The sequence below is a fragment of the Phyllostomus hastatus genome, unplaced genomic scaffold, assembly GCF_019186645.2.
Source record: "Phyllostomus hastatus isolate PE091 unplaced genomic scaffold, TTU_PhHast_1.1 phas_contig_1518, whole genome shotgun sequence".
NCBI lineage: Eukaryota > Metazoa > Chordata > Mammalia > Chiroptera > Phyllostomidae > Phyllostomus > Phyllostomus hastatus.
This window is the reverse complement of record NW_025333620.1, coordinates 73,814-92,074: the sequence shown is the minus strand read 5'-3', so window position 1 is coordinate 92,074 and position 18,261 is coordinate 73,814. Positions and strand designations below refer to the sequence as shown.

Here is an 18,261-nt window from a genome sequence, read left to right as displayed (position 1 = left end):
TCTCCATTTGTGAAGTTGCACTAAGTAAAAAATAGATTTCCACCTTTAGTGTCTTTATTCCATTATGAGACATAGCTATGCATTTAGTGTAATTCTGCTACAAGCCTCTTCCTACTCCCTCTCTACAGCACTTAATATTTGGAATTCCTTCACTCTCCACACAACTCAGTTCAACTCTTGCTTTAGAAACAACTGACTCTTGTCCCTACTAATATTTTGATTGTTTTTAAATTTTTTAGATAATATTTGTTAAAATATTATATGAATTTCTGGTGTACAACATTATAATACAACATCTGTATTTTCAATTTTGTGTTCATCATCCAAAGTTTCATTTTCTTCCCATACTGTATATTTTACCCTTTTACTCTCCTTTTCCTTTTATATTCCTTTCCCCCTTCACTAACTTCCATTTGTTGTTTGTATCTATGTGTTTGTTTTCTTGCTGTTATGTTGTTGCTTCTTGTTTTATAACCCACTTACCAGGGAAATCATACAGTTCTTTTACTTTTCTGTCTGCATTATTTCACTTAGGATAGTACTGTCAAGATCCACCCATGTTGATGAAAATGTCAATATTTCATTTTTTGTAAGGGCTGAGTACTATTCCATTATATATGTGCCACATCTTTATTCAATTGTCTGTCAAAGGACATTTAGGTTGTTTGCATGTCTTGGCTATTCTAAATAATGCTGGAATGAACATAGCCATAGACATATTCTTACAAATGAGTATTTTCAAAACTTTTCAGGTAGATACTCAGTAGAGGAATTGGTGGGTCATATGGTAGCTCTCTTATTACCTTTTTGAGGAAATTCTATACTGTTTTCCATAGAGCTACACCAATTTACTTTCCCACCAGCAGTGTACCATTGTTCTTTTTTCTCCAACACTCATTATTTATTGTTTTATTGATAATAGTCATTCCAGCAGATGTAAGGGGGTATCTTACTGTGGTTTTGACTTGCATTTCCCTAGTAACAAGCTATATCAAACACTTTTTCATACATCTGTTGACCATCCATATGTCTTCCTTGGAAACATGTCTGCTCAGGTCCATTGCCCATTGTTTAATCAGGTTGTGTTTTTGGTTTTGTTGTTGTTGACTTGTGTGAGTTCTTTATATATTTTGGATATTATCCCCTTATTAAAGGTATCATTTGCAAACATCGTCTCTCCTTTAGTTGGTTAGCTTTTTGCTTTGTTGGTAGTTTCTTTTGCTGTGCACAAGATTTTATGTAGTTTGAAGCATTTTCAGTCATTTATTTTTGCTTTGATTTCCTTTGCCTTTGGGGACAAGTTCATAAAACCCATCTGAGACCATAGTTTGTTAAGTTTAATGCCTATGTTTTTTTTCTTTGTATTTTATTGTTTCAGACCTTACATTTAAATCTTCAATCCATTTTAGGTTTATTTTTGTATATGGTGTAAGATATTAGTATAGTTTCTTTTTTGATATGGCTGTCAACTTTTTCTAACACTATTTATTGCAGAGATTTTTCTTTCTTTATTTTATATTCTTGGCTCCTTTGTCAAAGTTTAGTTGTCCATTTATATGTGCATTTATTTCTGAGTTTTTTAATTCTGTTTCATTGATCTGTGTGTCTGTTTTTCTGCTAATATCATACTGTTTTGATTACTGTAGCTTTTAATATAGTTTGAAGTTCAAGAGTGTTGTAATACCTCTGGCTTTATTCTTTGTTTTATCGGGATTGCTCTAACTATTAGGTGGTCTTTTGTGGTTCATGTCAACACGAGGATATTTTGTTCTATTTCTGTGAAAAATGCCATTGGGATTTTGATAGGGATAGCATTAAATCTGTAGATTGTGTTAGGTAGTATGGACATTTTAGCAATGTTGATTCTTCCAATCCATGAACATAAAATATCTTTCCATTTCTTGGTGTCTTCTTCAATTTCTTTCAAAAATGTCTTGTAGTTTTCAGTGCACAGGCTCTTCACCTCCTTTGTTAAGCTTATTCCTAAGTATTTTATTATTGTGGGTGTGATTGTAAATGGTATTGTTTTATTCACTTCTGGTTTTTATTAGTATATAGAAACATAACAATTTTTGCATATCAACTTTGTGTCCTTCAACTTTACTCTATTTATTTATTATGTCTAATAGTTTTTTGGTGGAGTCTATGGTTCTCTAGATATAGAATTATGTCATCTGAACAAAATAACAGTTTGTTTCTTCATTCATAATTTGGATGCTTTTTCTTTCTTTTTTCTTGCCTTAGTGCTCTGGCTAGGACTCCCAGTACTACGTTGAACAACAGTGGTGAGAGTGGGCATCCTGTTTTGTTCCTGATCTTAGAGGAAAGTTATCAGTTTTTATACCATTAAGTATAATGCTAGTTGAGGGTCTGCCACATATGGCCTTTATTATGTTGAGGAGCTTTCCTTTTATACCCATTTTATTAAGTGTTTTTTATCATAAATGGATGTTGTATCTTACTTTGTTTTACGTTTGCTATATATGCATCTAGTGATATGATCATACAATTTTTATTTTTTATTTTGTTAATGTGGTATATGTCATATTGATTGATTTGTGGATATTGAATCATTCTTGTATCCTTGGAATGAACCCCTCTTGTTCATGATGTATGATCCTTTTAATATATACTATTGTATTTGATTTGCATTATTTTATTTAGAATTTTTCATCTGTGTTCATCAGAGACATTGCCTGTCATTTTCTTTTATGCGTCTGTGTTGTCCTTGCCTTGTTTTGGTATCAGGGTGACCTTAGCCTCATAGAATGAGTTCACAACTATTCTTTCCTTTTCAATTTTTCAGAAGACACTGAAAAGAACTGGTATTAAGTCTTCTTTGAATGTGGTAGAATTCACCAACCAATCCATCTGTTGTTGGACTTCTGTTTTTTTGTTATTTCAATTTCCTTACTATCAGCCTATTAAGATTTTCCATTTCTTCGTGATTCAGTCTAGGAAGGTTGTACACTCCCGGGAATCTGTTCATTTCTTTTGGGTTTTTGAACTAAGTGGCATATATATCTTTTATAAGTATTCTTGTATAATATTTTGTATTTTTGTGGTATTCATTGTAACTTCTCCTCTTTCATTTCTAATTTTCTGTATTTGTATTTTTCCTGTTCTTTCCTTATTGAGTACAGCCAGGGGGTTGTCAATTTTGTTTATCTTTTAAAAAAAAAACAGCACTCTGTTTTAATTTTTTCTATCATCTTTTAATTTTCTATTTCATTTATTTCCACTCTGATTTTTTAGTATTTCCTTTCTTCTAAGTAATTTAGGTTTAATTTGTTGTTCTTTTCCTAGCTCTTTACAGTATAATGTTAAACTATTTATTTTTTGCCCTGGCTGGCGTAGCTCGGTGGATTGAGTGCGAGCTGCGAACCAAAGTGTCGCAGGTTCGATTCCCAGTCAGGGTACATGCCTGGGTTGCAGGCCATGACCCCCAGCAACCGCATATTGATGTTTCTCTCTCTCTCTCTCCCTCCCTTTCTTCTCTAAAAATAAATAAATTTTTTTAAAAAAATTTTAAAAACCCTATTTTTTTATTTTTTTATATTTCTGGAGGTAGGCTTGTAATGCTATAAACTTCCATATTAATAATACTTTTTCTGTATCCCCCAAATTTTAATTTGTTATATTTTCATTTCCATTATCTCTATGTATCTTTTGACCTCTAATTGTTCTTTGACCCAAAAGTTATTCAGTAGAGTGTTGTTTAACCTCCACATATTTGTGTTTTTTCCAGAAGTCTTCTTGTAAAAATTTCCAGTTTCATACCATTGTGGTTGGAATATTTGCTTAGTATGAGTTCTATCTTTTTACATTTATTTGGACTAATTTTGTACTCCACCATATTGTCTGTCCTTGAGAATGTTCCATGTGCACTTGAGAATACACATTCTTTTTTTTTCCAGAGGGGTTTTTCTATTAATTTTTTAATTTTATTTTAATTGTTGTTGCAGTACATTTTCTATCTTTTACTCCCATCCTAGCCCTCCCCTCCTCCATCCCATTTCCACCCACCCCTAGTTTTTTTATCCATGTGTCCTTTATACTTGTTCCTGTAAATCCTTCCCCATTTCCCCTGAAATTCCCTCTCCTCTCCCCTCCAAACACTGTCACACTCTTTTGTTTTGGGATGGAAAAGTTGATTGATACCAATTAAGTCTATTCTGTCAAATGTGTCATGTAAGGTTAATATTTCCTTACTGACTTTCTGTCTGGATGATCTACCCATTGCTGTCAGGTCTCCTACTATTCTGTTAGTTTCTCCCTTTAGGTCTGTCAGTAATTTGCTTTATCTATTTCAGTGCTCCCAGGCTGGGTACGTCTATAGTAATGTGTTATGTCTTCTTGACAAATTATCCCCTTTATCATGACAAAATGTCCATTTTTTCTCTCTTTCCCTTCTTACCTTGAAATCTGTTTTGTCTGATATAAGCACTGCTATATCTGCTTTTCTCTAGATTTCATTTGCTTTAAAGAACATCAGCCACACAGCTAGAAACCTGGTCTACTAGCATGTACATTCTCATTCTCTCTTAATTTTAATTTGACAGGTTAATAACATCTTTAGCAAAAATTGGAGGAACCACTCCAATTTTTATTCCTCTACTTCACTCAAAGTCTTGACTATACTTTTCCTTTGAACTCAGTCCCTAAAATGATCTCAAGGCTAAGGGACAGAGATTAGCTCCACATTACAGGTCAGCTTGCAATGCCTAATTTAGGAAGGTTTTCTGCTCAGACGCTTGTAGCTCATTCCTTTTAGAGACAACTCCCACTTTGTTTCTACACAGTTTTTTTGAAAAAGATAGAACAACAGTGTTTGATAATTTACCTTCCCAGCGGTCCTCTCAGGGGAGTATGGGCAGAATCATTTATAATAGGGGTTGGGATGTGCAGTGGCCAAACCATCAGGCTTTGATGGGATTCGGTAGCAAACATTCAACAACGAAAAACTCAAGTATTGCCCCTAATTATGCCTGATTAATGCTAAATTTGAGCAAGGGCCCTGGCACTACTAGCAGTTCGGAGACCTGAGGACGAAAGTGGAACACTACAGGTCTGCTGGCCCCTAGGCAATCCACTGTCTAGGCTCTGTTTTGTTTGTTGTTGTTGTTTTTCTTTCCCCAGGGCGATGTGCTTTATTCTATCCTGCCTTCTGGGAGAGACGCAGTGACGACTCTACCAGCTCCTCTACTTTCCAGAGCTGCCAATAGACCGGGGTAGATTAGGACCCAGCAAACGAGACCTCCTGTTCCCTCCAGTGCTCACAGGCCGCTCCCCGCGCCCAGGCCCCGCCTTTCCAGGTGGGCCACTCTCTGAGTGGCCCCGCCCAGCCACAGTGGTGCTGCAGTTCACGCCCACCTGTGGTTACTTACTTAACACTTTGTGAGTCTAGCGATTGTTGCGTCTGGCGTCTGCACTCAAAACGGTAAATGCTCACCGTCTCTCAGATTTCCCGCTGACCTCCCGGAAAATGACAGCGTCTTGCGAGCTGCGCAGGACACCTGTCCGCCGCCCCAAGAGTCCTTTTTTCCCTTGGAGCTTCGTTAAGATTCTTTTGATGGCCCTAGTGGTGCGGTTACCCACGTCCTTTGGTAGGAATCTGGAGACGGCGTGCGGTCCGGAGGCGAACTATAGCGAGTCAGGGAGCAGACTGACCAGAGCCAAGGGCTAGGGGGATTCGCTCAGTGGGTCGGGTAGGAGGCACGGGGCTTGGTCGACCCCAGTGGTAGGGAGCTAGGGTAGAATGCCTATTCGCAGAGCTTCAGGATTGTGCTGTGGCAGATCCAGGATGGTGGGGTCCTGTAGTGCCAGCGGTGAATGTTGCTGGGTAGTGGGCGCTGAGTCTTTTGGGGTACTAGGTGCTGCCGGGTTTTGCCCGGGGCGAAGGTGTATCTCCAGCAAAAGCTTGCAAGTGTTTGGGGACTGAGTCATTAAGGATGGAAAGCCCTCACCTGTGCTGAAGTGGGGGCTTTCTGTTTAGTGCCCGGTGCTTGGGGATGTTAGGGCCCGTGCTGTGACTGTGGAGAGGTTCTGCGCTCTGCTCCCTGGGCGAGGTGAGAGTGTTTGTGGCCAGCTATGTTGGGGCTGGGAGAACAGGTATTACCTGGTGTTGCGGTTTACAGAAATGTCCAGGCTAGCGGTGTGGAGTGGGGGCAAGGAAGCTCACTCCTCGCTTTGTTTGGGGGCTGAAGGCGTATGTTTTGCAGGGGAGTCCTTGAGAGCCCTGGGATTTAGAGAGATTGGTAACGCCACGCAGTGCTTTTTGTACATAAAGGCAACATGCTCCTTATTGCCCAAAAATCATACTGGTAATGGTTTGCTGACTGGGTTGGTTTGTTTGTTTGTTTGTTTGTTTGTTTTGAACTGTGGAGTCACCTTCCTATTCCTGTCCAATATAGACAATACCCTATTCTGTTCTTGAATGTCTTTGGGCAATGTTTTACTTTTTAAAATTAGGTTGAGCCCTATTTAAGGGAAGATCTGAAGAAATCTAAAAAAAAAATGGTAATCAAACCTAGTTAGAAATGAGAAACGTAAGAAATGAACAATAAGTAATGGCACTATGGTCACACACATACACACACACACACACAACACAGCTCAAACTAAAAGCTGAAGGCCATCCACTTTTAGGATAGTTACTGAGATTGAATGCATAAATCAAGCAACAGTTACATAATTTAATCACAGACATGCTGTTATGAGATTTCTTTCTTGATGGTTCCAGGAAATTCTAGAATGATGCATTTGTATAGGAACAGAATTATATAGAATTTCTAGCTCATGTTTGTTTTTCTATTATAAGTGTAAATGTCTGGCTCAGGGTATTCAGTAAATGTAATGTTAATAAAATTCACTTCTATACAAATCCTCTTTTTTAAAATGCTGTTAATTACTGGGGCTTTGGGGTTGCTTTTTGCTTTTATCTTGGACAGTTGATTGAGGAACATTCAGATACTAGGTCAGAATAGTGGAAATATTGAAAACATTTTGTCAGTAGCTCAATTTCAGGGCATGATGGAAATGAAATGTTGGCCTGTGTATATAGAGAGAATCTTAGAATTTAGAATATGACACAAAATAAGAGTAATATTTCACATCTTTAGAGTTCTCTTGACCGGTCTCACACTTTGAAGTAATACCAGTCCAGGGAATAAGAAACTTGAGGGTTCCTCAGGGATCAAAACGGACCTTTCTCCTTAGGTCCTTAACCTTGTAGGAGAGGCCTCTGCATTCTTTTAGCCCTTTAGGACTTGATGTGTCTCCATCACATTATTTTATGTAATTGTTCTAACACATTTGTTAGGTTTTCAAGTCCATAGATAATTAAAAATAAGAGGAATTGCTGAAATAAAAATGAAACTATGGAGAAAAAACTATCAAAATGAAGCAGAAGTAAAAAATTCTAAAAGCAGAGCAATACAGTAGCTTTACTGTAGGATATATTGGATTTACAGCCCAAACAGCTACTTCAGGGAGCTTGTGAGGGAACGCAAGATCTACTGATCAGTGAAGGGAGATTACATTATAATTAAAATAATGTGTGAGAAAGCAGGTTTTGTTCACAATGGGCTATTCAAAGTAGTAAATTTTAAAATTTAAATGGCATCTGTTCACTTATAAAATGTTCCATTCACTAATATGAAATGAATTTATATTTTTGAAATACTTTAGCCCATATTTATTTTGATCTATGATCCATAAAATGTTTTTTTGATAATCACCTCTTACCATAGCATGTCTTGAGCACTGGGTAGAATTAGCAGAATAAGAAAGCATATGACCTCTAACTTCTGGGAATTTGACTCCTGTGAGGAGACTAAGCCTAAAATAAGTGAAAAGTTTGTTTCAAACTGTGGAAGAGTACGTAATCTGGGCAGAGTGCTCTATAGTACGGAAGATTTCTTAGAGGAGAAGTGGGTTTTGAAATGAATTTAGGAAAAAAAATTGAAAATGATGCAAATATATATATATTTGCAAAACATTGTTTGTGTGTGTATATATATAGTATATATTGTGTGTATATATATATATATATATATATTTGCAACCCAAAACATTGATTTTTGTTTCTTAAATTTACTGTTGAATGAAAATTCAGCTCATTCCCCAACAAACCAAAAGCCAATAGATTGTTACTTAAAGTGAGGCACATTGTCCACTACTACCACCACTTGGGTAAAAGCAGGGAACAATTATCTAAAATCTTGCTGAAGAGTGTTCCATTTATTCTGTAGTACCTACCTGCTACCAGGCCATAGTCCCTGGTTGGTCAGAGATTAAATATTTTATTTTTATGTTCTTATTTTCCCATTTTTAGGTGACTGTGGTTACCCACCAACGTTCGAGTCTATGAACATAAAGGGTTACGCTAAATTTTCATATTTGACTTGGGAGAAAGTATTTTATGATTGTAAACCAGGATACAAACGTAAATTATTTTCCCCCTACAACACCTTTTGTGAGCCAAATAATACATGGTACCCTCTTGATGAAGCCTGTACCAGTAAGTAAACAAATCCTTTCTTGTGTGTGTGTGTGTGTGTGTGTGTGTGTGTGTGTGTTTGCTGTAGTGTTTATTTATTTTTTTTACACAATTTAGGGTCCATTTTCCACTATGGCAATGAAGATTTTCTTATGTGAAACTAGGTTTTTAGATAGCAGTGCAGTTTTTAGGATTTGACAGATCTCCCAGGAATTTTTCTGTAGGCAGTTGGTTGCCGGGGTAAATTTTATATTTTCTTTTATAATAGTTAACTCAAGAAAATAATAGTGCATGAATTGAATAGTATAGAATTTTGATAATGATTTAAATTTGTTTTGAAATTTGTATTAAAAAATTAAAAAATTTTCTTCTAGAAAAATTATGTACAGCTCCAAAAGTTGAAAATGGTGGAATATTTGACCCAAATGTAGCCCTTGAATTCGATAGAGAAGTTCGCTTCTATTGTGATGATGGGTAAGTTGCTCCTTAGAGAAAATATGGTACTACTGATTCCATACTGTTTTTCTTCTCAAGTATTTCCATAAAGTTGATTTTATTTTGCTTTCTGTGTGACAAGTTGTACTTTCACCCAGTCAACTCTTGGGCTTTTTATGGAAACTGAAAAGATGTATTTAATAGAAAAAAATTTACATCAGAGGAAAGCAAAATTATATAACCCTTGCTATATGTAATAATGAGATTATTGTAAGCATCACAAGTGTAGTAATCACAATGACTTTATCCTTGACAACAAAGTGTACCCCGCTTTAAAAAAAGCAAAACAATTCTCAGAGTTGAAGGATGGCTCACAGAAATGTGTCGGTAAAGTCCTCTAATTCCTTACATATCTTGTGTCTGGTTGTTCTATCTTTTATTGTAAGTGGAATATCAAAGTCATTTAGCTGTTACTGTAGAAATGGTTGTTATGTAGAAATGTGCATTTCTCCTTTCAATTCCATTTGCTTCATATATTTTGATGTCTGTCATTAGGTGTCAGAGTGTTTATAACATATCTGCTTTTCATAAATACCTTTTATTTAATATTTAAGATCTCTTGTATTTGTTTCTTGTAACCATTTTGATTTTAAGTCTAATTTTATCTGATATTAGTATAGCCATCCCCCCTCTTTTTGGGGATAATGTTTACATGGACTTTCTTTCTCCATTCATTCACTTTCAACCTGATTTTGTCTTTGGATCTCAAGTGAGTCTTTTGTAGACAATGTATAGTAGGATCACATGCTTTTTGTCCATTCTTTCAACTTCTTTCTTTTGATTAGAGAGTTTGTCATTTAAATGTAAACTATTGGTAACAAGGAGCATCTTCTGTCTTAGTGCTCCTTGTTTTCTATATGCCTGATAGCTTTTTCGTCCACTTCCAACATTAGTGTCTTCTTTTTTAAGTCATGTCATTTTTTTAAAGGTTTTATTTTATTTTTTAGAGAGGGGAGGGGAGAGAGAGAGGGAAACATCAATGTGTGGTTGCCTCTAGTGCTCCCCCTACTGGAAACCTGGCCAGCAACCCAGGCTTGTGGCCTAGACTGGGAATCAAACCAGTGACCCTTGGATTCGCAGGCCGGCACTCCACCACTAAGCCACACCAACCAGGGCCTTTTTAGTCATCTTTTTATAATGAAATATTTACATTCCTTTCTCATTTCCTTTTGTGTATATTCTATGACTATTTTCTTTGTGGTCACCATGGGGATTACATTTACAATCCTAAAGTTATATCAATCTAAATTAGAACACATAACAACCTAACTAACTCCTTTATAGCTTCATACCCACACCATTTGGTTGTTACCATCACAAAATTTCATCTTTATATACTTTGTGTCCCAAAGCATAAATTAATAGTTCTTTTAAATACATTACTTTTTAACATATAAAAAACAAGATTGGGAGTTAAAAAATAAAGTCACAATAACACTTCACACTAATACTTTTCTTTAAATGTATTATCTCTTAAATTGTGAAGAAAACAAAAATTACAGTTACCAACAATTATTACAAGAATACAAGCTTTTATATTTGTCCATGTATTTATATTTAGTGAGATGTTTAGTTCTTTTTTTGGTTCAAGGTTACTTTCTACTGTCCATTTATTTGACCTTGGAGGACTCCCTTAAGAATGTCTTGAAGGGAAGTTTTAGTGGCCACAGACTCCCTCAGCTTTTGTTTTCCTGGGACTGTCTTATTTTCCCTTCACTTTTGAGGACAGTTTGGCTGGATAGAATATTTTTGGTTTAAAGGATTTTTTTTCCCACATTTTTAGTGTGGCAGCCCATTGTCTTCTGGGTTCCAAAGTTTCTCATGATCTGCTTATTATCTTATTGAGTATCCCTTGAATGTGATGATTCATTTTTCTCTTCCTAATTTTAAGATTCTCTCTTTGTCTTTAGTCTTTGAAAGTTTGATTGCAGTAGTCCTTAGATTAGTATCCACAAGAGATTAGTATCCCCCTGTGGATACCAATCCAATTCTCACATATAAAAAGGCATGTTTGTATATAACCTATGGATATCCTCCTGTATACTTCATCTGTAGATTACTTATAATACTTAATATAATGTAAATGCTATGTAAATAGTTGTCATGTTGTTTATAAAATAATGACAAGAAAAAATCTGTACTTTTTTTAAAAGAATATTTTGAATTCTTAGTTGGTTAAATCCATATTTGTGAAATCTGCAGATTTGGAGAGTCAACTGCATTATGTCTTAGTGTGGGTCACTTTGAAATCATTTTGCCTGGAGGTCATTGAGTTCTTGGATGTTTATATTTATGTCTTTTATCTAATTTGAGGAGTTGCCAGCTATGATTTCTTCATATATATTTTTTTCCCATGCTGTCATTCTTCTTATTTTGTGATTCCCACAATGAGTATGTTGGTTCACTTGATAGTATCTCACAGGTCCCTTAGGCTCTGTTAAATTTCCTTCACTCTGTTTTCTTTTTGTTTTTCAGACAGAATAAATTTCATTATCCTAACTTCATGAGCAGTGATTCTTTTTTCTGCCTGCTCAAATCTGCCTTTAATCCCTGTAGTGATTTTTTCATAGCAGTTATTGTACCTCTGAGGTCCAGATTTTTTTTCACCTTTTTTAGCTTTTATATTATCTTACTGATATTTCAATTTTGTTCAAACATCATTTTCTTGACTTTCTCTACTTCATTTTGTTCTTTGAGCATCTTTAAGAGAGTTATTTTGAAGTCTTTGTCTAGTAAATTTGCCATCATGCTTTATTAGGGACAGTCTGTTTTTTTATGGACCATACATTCCTCTTTTTTGCATGCCTTTTGATTTTGTTTTTGTGGAATACTGCATATTTAAATCTAATAATGTGGTAACTCTAGAAATCAACTCCTTTGCTATTCTTAGGCTTTACTGCTTTTTTGTTATTGTTTTTTGTATGTTTGATTGCTGTAGGGTATCTCTGTGCTGAGGATCAGCCTCAGATGTAAACTGAAAGTCTATTCAGGTTGTTTCAGAGCATTTCCATGGGCACATGCACTCAATTTCTAGTATTCCATATACATGCCGTTGTGTTTTAAATATCCCTGTTTTTATGTCTGTCTCCTGAGAGAGGAAAAGCAAAATATGAAGTAGGGAGAAAAGGATGCAGGATCTCTAAATTCCCTGAAAATAATTTCAGGTGGGGAGAAAAGGGAATACTACAAGGGGAGGAGATGCCACAACAATAACTGCCCATCTTTTTGTCCACTTCTTTGTGACCAGAAGCAGTGATCAGAGTGCAGACCCCTGATATTTGTACAACAGGACATTTTTACCCATCAACTTACTTCAAGCTGCTTCAAGAACACATACACGGGTGCCTGATCCATTGTAGGCGGTGAAGGATATGTAGCTCCTATTTTCCTAAGAGCTGAAATTTATTGAAATTACATTTACTTGTCAGAGTCTTCCCTTGGAAGTTTCAAGTATTTGGTAGACTCCTGAGTTCCAAATAGTTACATCAAGCAGATTCTACCATTGAAATCATTGTCTAGTTGGGTAGATAGAGTCCTAGTGCTACCTACTCTGCCATCTTCTCAGAATTCTCTCTTAACACTAAAATATGGGATGAGGGGAATGAGTGAGCCTTGATGGAAAAGGAAACCCAAACTATCTACAAGCAGTTTCACTATTTTTTAACTTAAGTAAAAAAAATGGAACATCCACTTAATAGTTTCAGAGAGACAGCTAAAGCATTTTGAGGGATGTCAAACATTTAAGACATAAATTCTTTTCAAAGAAATGATAGCCTTATTGACAAACAGAATATATACAAGAAATGTCAAAACAAAAATAGTAAATAGGAAGTATCAAATAGATATTCATAAATATTGCAATGAGAATTCAGTAGAGAGAACGGTGAATTTAAATAATCGATTTTTTAATTTTTTTAATTGTTATTGTTGTTTAATTACAGTTGTCTGCATTTCCCCCCAACTGCTCCACCCACCCAAACCAAATCCCCCTCCCTCCCTTCTTTGCACTTTCCCCTTTGTTTTTGTCCATGTATCCTTCATAGTGGTTCCTGAAAACTCTTCCCCCCATTATCCCCTCCCACTTCCCCTCTGGTTACTGTCAGATTGCTTTTACTTTCAGTGTCTCTGGTTATATTTTTCTTGCTTTTTTCTTTTGTTGATTATGTTCCAGTTAAATGTGAGATCATATGATATTTGTCCCTCACGACCTGGCTTATTTCACTTAGTATAATGCTCTCCAGTTCCATCAATGTTGTCCCAAAGGGTAGGAGCTCCTTCTTTCTCTCTGCTAAGTACAATTCCATTATGTAAATGAACCACAGTTTTATAATCCACTCATTTACTGATGGGCACCTAGGTTGCTTCCAACACTTGGCTATTGTAAAATGTGCTGCTATGAACATTGGTGTGCATAGATTCTTTTGGATCGGTGTTTCGGGGCTCTTAGGATATAGTCCAGCAGTGGAACTGCTGAGTCAAAAGGCAGTTCCATTTTTAGTTTTCTGAGGAAATTCCATACTCTTTTCCACAGTGGCTGCACCAGTCTGCATTCCCACCAGCACTGCACTCGGGTTCCCTTTTCTCCACAACCTCTCCAACACTTGTTTGTTGATTTGTTTATGACAGCCATTCTCAAAAGTGTGAGGTAGTATTTCATTGTGGTTTTAATTTGCGGCTCTCTAATGGCTAGTGATGCTGAGCATCTTTTCATATGTCTCTGGGCCCTCTGTATGTCCTTCTTGGAGAAGTTTCTGTTCAAGTCATTTGCCCACCTTTTAATTGGGTTGTTGTCTTCCTGGAGTGGAGTCTTATGAGTTCTTTATATACTTTGGAGATCAAACCCTTGTCCAAGATATCTTTGGCAAATATGTTTTCCCATATGGTTGGTTCTCTTTTCATTTTAATGCTGTTTTCTTTGGCGATGCAGAAGCTTTTTAATTAGATTAGGTCTCATTTGTTTATTCTTTCCTTTATGTCCCTTGCTTTAGGGGACATATCAGTGAAGATGTTGCTGTGTGGAAAGTCTGAGATTTTCCTGCTGATGTTTTCCTTTAGGACTTTTATGGTGCCATGACTTATATTTGTCTTTTATCTGCCTTAAATTTATTTTTCTGCATAATGTAAGTTGGTGATCAAGTTTCATTTTTTTTGCACATAGCTGTCCAGATCTCCCAACACCATTTGTTGAAGAGGCTATTTGTATTCCATTTTATGCTGCTGTCCCCTTTGTCAAATATTAGTTGACCATAGAGACTTGGTTTTATTTCTGGTCTGTCTGTTCTGTTCCATTGGTCTATGTTTTAATGCCAGTACCGGGCTGTTTTGATTACACTGGACTTGTAATACAGTTTGATATCAGGTATTGTGACCCCTCCTACTTTGTTCTTCTTTCTCAAAATTGCTGCAGCCATTCAGGGTCATTTATGGTTCCATATAAATTTTTGAAATGTTTGTTCTATACCTGTGAAATATGTCATTGGTACTTTCATAGGGATTGCATTGTATCTATAAATTGCTTTGGGTAGTATGGACATTTTGATGATGTTAATTCTTCCAATCCATGAGCATGATACATGCTTCTATTTGTTTGTATCTTCCTTAATTTCTTTCTTCAGTGTTGTGTAGTTTTCTGAGTACAGGTCTTTTACATCTCTTGGTTAGGTTTATTGCTACGTACTTTATTTTTCTTGTTGCAGTATCAAATGGGATATTTTTTCCTGATTTCTGTTTCTGATATTTCATTCTTGGTGTACAAAAACGCCTTTGATTTCTGTATACTGACTTTGTATCCCACTGTTTTGCCAAATTCAGTTATTGGATTGAGTAGTTGGAGTCTATAGGATTTTCTATGTACACTATCATGTCATCGGCAAACAATTACAGTTTTACTTCCTCCTTTCCAATTTGGAAGCCTTTTATTTATTTTTCTTGTCAGATTTCTGTGACTAGGACTTCCAATACTATGTTGAATAGGAGTGGTGAAAGCAGACATTCATGTCTTGTTCCTGATCTTAGTGGAAAAGCTCTGAATTTTTGCCCATTGAGGATGATGTTGGCTGTAGGTCTCTCATATATGGCCTTTATTATGTTGAGTAACGTTCCCTCTGTTCCCACTTTGGTGAGTGTTTTTATCATAAATGGGTGCTGTACCTTATCAAATGTTTTTTCCATATCTATTGATATGATCATGTAATTTTTGTCTTTCATGTTGTTTATGTGATGTATTATGTTTATTGATTTGTGAATATTGTATCATCCTTGCATCCCTGGGATGAATCCCACTTGATCATGGTGTATGATCTTTTTAACATATTGCTGGATGTGATTTTCCAATATTTTGTTGAGGATGTTAGCATCTATATTCATGAGCGATACAGGCATGAAGTTTTCTTTCTTTGTTATGTCCCTATATGGTTTTGGGATTAGCATGATGCTGGCTTTGCAAAAAGAGTTTGAGAGTCCTCCATCTTCTTGAATCTTTTAGAATAGTCTGTGAAGGATCGAGGTTAGCTCTTCCTTAAATGCTTTGTAAAATTCTGATGTGAAACCATCCGGTCCAGGGCTTTTGTGTGTCAGAAGCTTTGATTACTGCTTCAATTTCATCTGCTGTTATTGGTCTGTTCAGGCTTTCTGCTTTTTCTTCATTGAATTTTGGAAGGTTATATATTTCTAGAAATTTGTCCATTTCACTCAGATTTCAAATTTCTTGGCATATAATTCTTTGTGGTAAATTCTTACAATCCTTTGTATTTCTGTGGTATCAGTTGTAATCTCTCCTCTTTCATTTCCAATTGTGTTTATTTGGGTCCTCTCTCATTTTTTTCCTCAATGAGTCTGCTTAAAGGCTTGTCAATTTCATTTATCTTTTCAAAGAACTAGCTCCTGGCTTCATTGATCCTTAGAATTGTGCTTTTAGTCTCTATGTCATTGAATTCTGCTCTGATCTTCATTATTTTCTTCCTTCTACTTGCTCTGGGTGGTCTTTGTTATTGTTCCTCAAGGTCTTGTAGGCATATGGTTAGGTTGTTTATTTGAAATGTTCCTATCTTTTTTAGGTAGGCCTGTATCACTATGAACTTCCCTCTCAGGACTGCTTTTGCTATGTCCCATAAGTTTTGGATTGTTGTGAGTTCATTTTCATTTTTTTCCAGAAACTTTTTTAATTCTCCCCTAATCTCATTCTTGACCCATTCATTGTTTAATAGCACGCTATTCAATCTCCACGAGTTTCAGTGTTTGTTTTTTTTTTCCTTGGGGTTGGTTTCTAGTTTCAGTGCCTTGTGGTCTGAGAAAATGCTTGATATGATTTCAAATTTCTTGAATTTGTTGAGGCTTGTTTTGTGTCCTATCATGTGGTCTGTCTTTGAAAATGTTCCATGGGCATTTGAAAAGAATGTGGATTTTGCTTATTTGGGATGAAAGGCTCTATATATGTCAGTTAAGTCCATTTGATCTAGGGCATTGTTCAATGCCACAATATCTGTTTAATATTTTGTTTGGAAGATCTGTCCATTTTTGACAGTAGGGTGTTAAAATCCCCTACTATAATCGTGTTGCGGTCAATATCTTCCTTGAAGTCCTCCAAGATTTTCATTATGTATTTGGGTGCTCCTATGTTGGGTGCATATATATTTACTATATTTATGTCTTCTTGATGGATTCTTCCCTTGAGTGTTATGAAGTGACCTTCTGGGTCTCTTTTTATGGCTCTTTTTTTGAAGTCTATTTTGTTTGATATAAGTATTGCTACCCTGGCTGTTTGTTTTTTTGCTTGGAAAATTTGTTCCTAGCCCTTCACTTTTAGTCTGTGTAGGTCTTCTGTTCTGAGGTGGGTCTTTTTTAGGCTACATATGTGTGGGCCATGCTCTCTTATCCATTCAGCTATTCTGTGTCTTCTGAGTGGGGCATTTAATCCATTTATGTTTAAGGTTATTATTAATAGATACTTATTCTTGCCATTTTTTTCATACCTGTTTTCTTCTCTCTCTCATTGTTTTTCTTCCTGTATTAAAGCAGACTCTTTAGAATCTCTTGCAAAGCTGGTTTCCCTAGTTTTCTCTTCCATAGTATATTTTTAATTTTCCATCTTTCACCTTACTTGTGTTCTAATAGCACACTACTCTAGGTCCTGTACTTCCTATTCTTGTTATTTAGAGCACATAGATTCTGTCATATGGTTGTTTTTCCATTACTATTGTAAATAATTGCTGTTCCATCCAGTTATAAATACCACACAGTACCCCTCCCAGATCTTCACTGTTTCCGGAACTTAATTACTGTTGTAGTTAACTCTATTCTCTCACACACTACACATATTTTCTATCATTTACTCTCACTTTACCTTATAATCTGACCTCCCACAAGCTCACTACTTTCTAGATCCAACTCACAATTATCCCCCCCCAACAAGAGTCTTATCTTTTTTCTACCCTTTCTAAAAAGTTGCTAGTTGGGTGAAATACGATGGTTAACACTATACATATATAAAGGATTCCCTATCTCTTCTCTATGGGTTGGTACTTTAAATACTATAAAATACACTCCCACTGTCTTAAGCCGTTTTGCCTTCCCCCTCCAAATGATCACAAAAAAAGGGAGGTGGGATCTGTGAACACCAGTATATCTGCTGGAGGAGAAAACCCACCAACAAAGCAACCACAAACAGATAACAACAGAAGAAGGTGAAGGAGGGAGTGGAAGTCACACTAATGTCAATCCTGGACCAATCTGGAAATACAAATAAATGGTGGAGAAATTACCCAGAACAAACAAGTGAACAAGAGTAAGAGAGAAGCCTCAAAACCTTGTACACACAGAATAATCAGCTTCAACACAACCTGTCCACACCTGCACAACAGAATACAAGATGTGGTCAATGGAGTGACCCTCAGATAACCAGCTGGAGGAAAGGGCCCACCAAAGAAAGACTCAACAACAATAAAAAATGAAAGACTTACAGAAAACCAACATAAACAACAGCCCAAGACCAGCAAACTCAGGAGATCAAGGAGACTACACCACTGAATCTCACAGGTCTTCTACCATAGAACTTCACATCATAAACCCAGGGATTCAGAACAGATGAATTTGAGAAGCAGAGGCTAACAAGAAGAGTCTCACAAACTTTGGGAAGACAAAGAAATAATCCCCAAATGAAAAGAAAGGAGGAAGCCTCAGAAAGAATGCTAAATGAAGTAGAGGCAGGTCAACTATCAGATATTGAGTTCAAAGCAATTGTTTGAAGGAAGCTCAATGAGTTCACAATG

At 36.2% G+C, this 18,261-nt stretch overlaps 1 protein-coding gene across 1 annotated transcript in view; it reads left to right on the top strand.

Moving 5' to 3' along the window:
- The first annotated feature begins 5,485 nt into the window (after positions 1-5,485).
- The window catches only part of LOC123813407 (membrane cofactor protein-like), a 34,498-nt gene continuing 21,722 nt past the window's right edge, over positions 5,486-18,261 (top strand). Inside the window, exons 1-3 of the mRNA XM_045830402.1 lie at positions 5,486-5,606; positions 8,336-8,521; positions 8,875-8,974. Of these exons, the coding sequence (XP_045686358.1) occupies positions 5,486-5,606; positions 8,336-8,521; positions 8,875-8,974 (407 nt within the window). The remainder of the gene's footprint in view (positions 5,607-8,335; positions 8,522-8,874; positions 8,975-18,261) is intronic.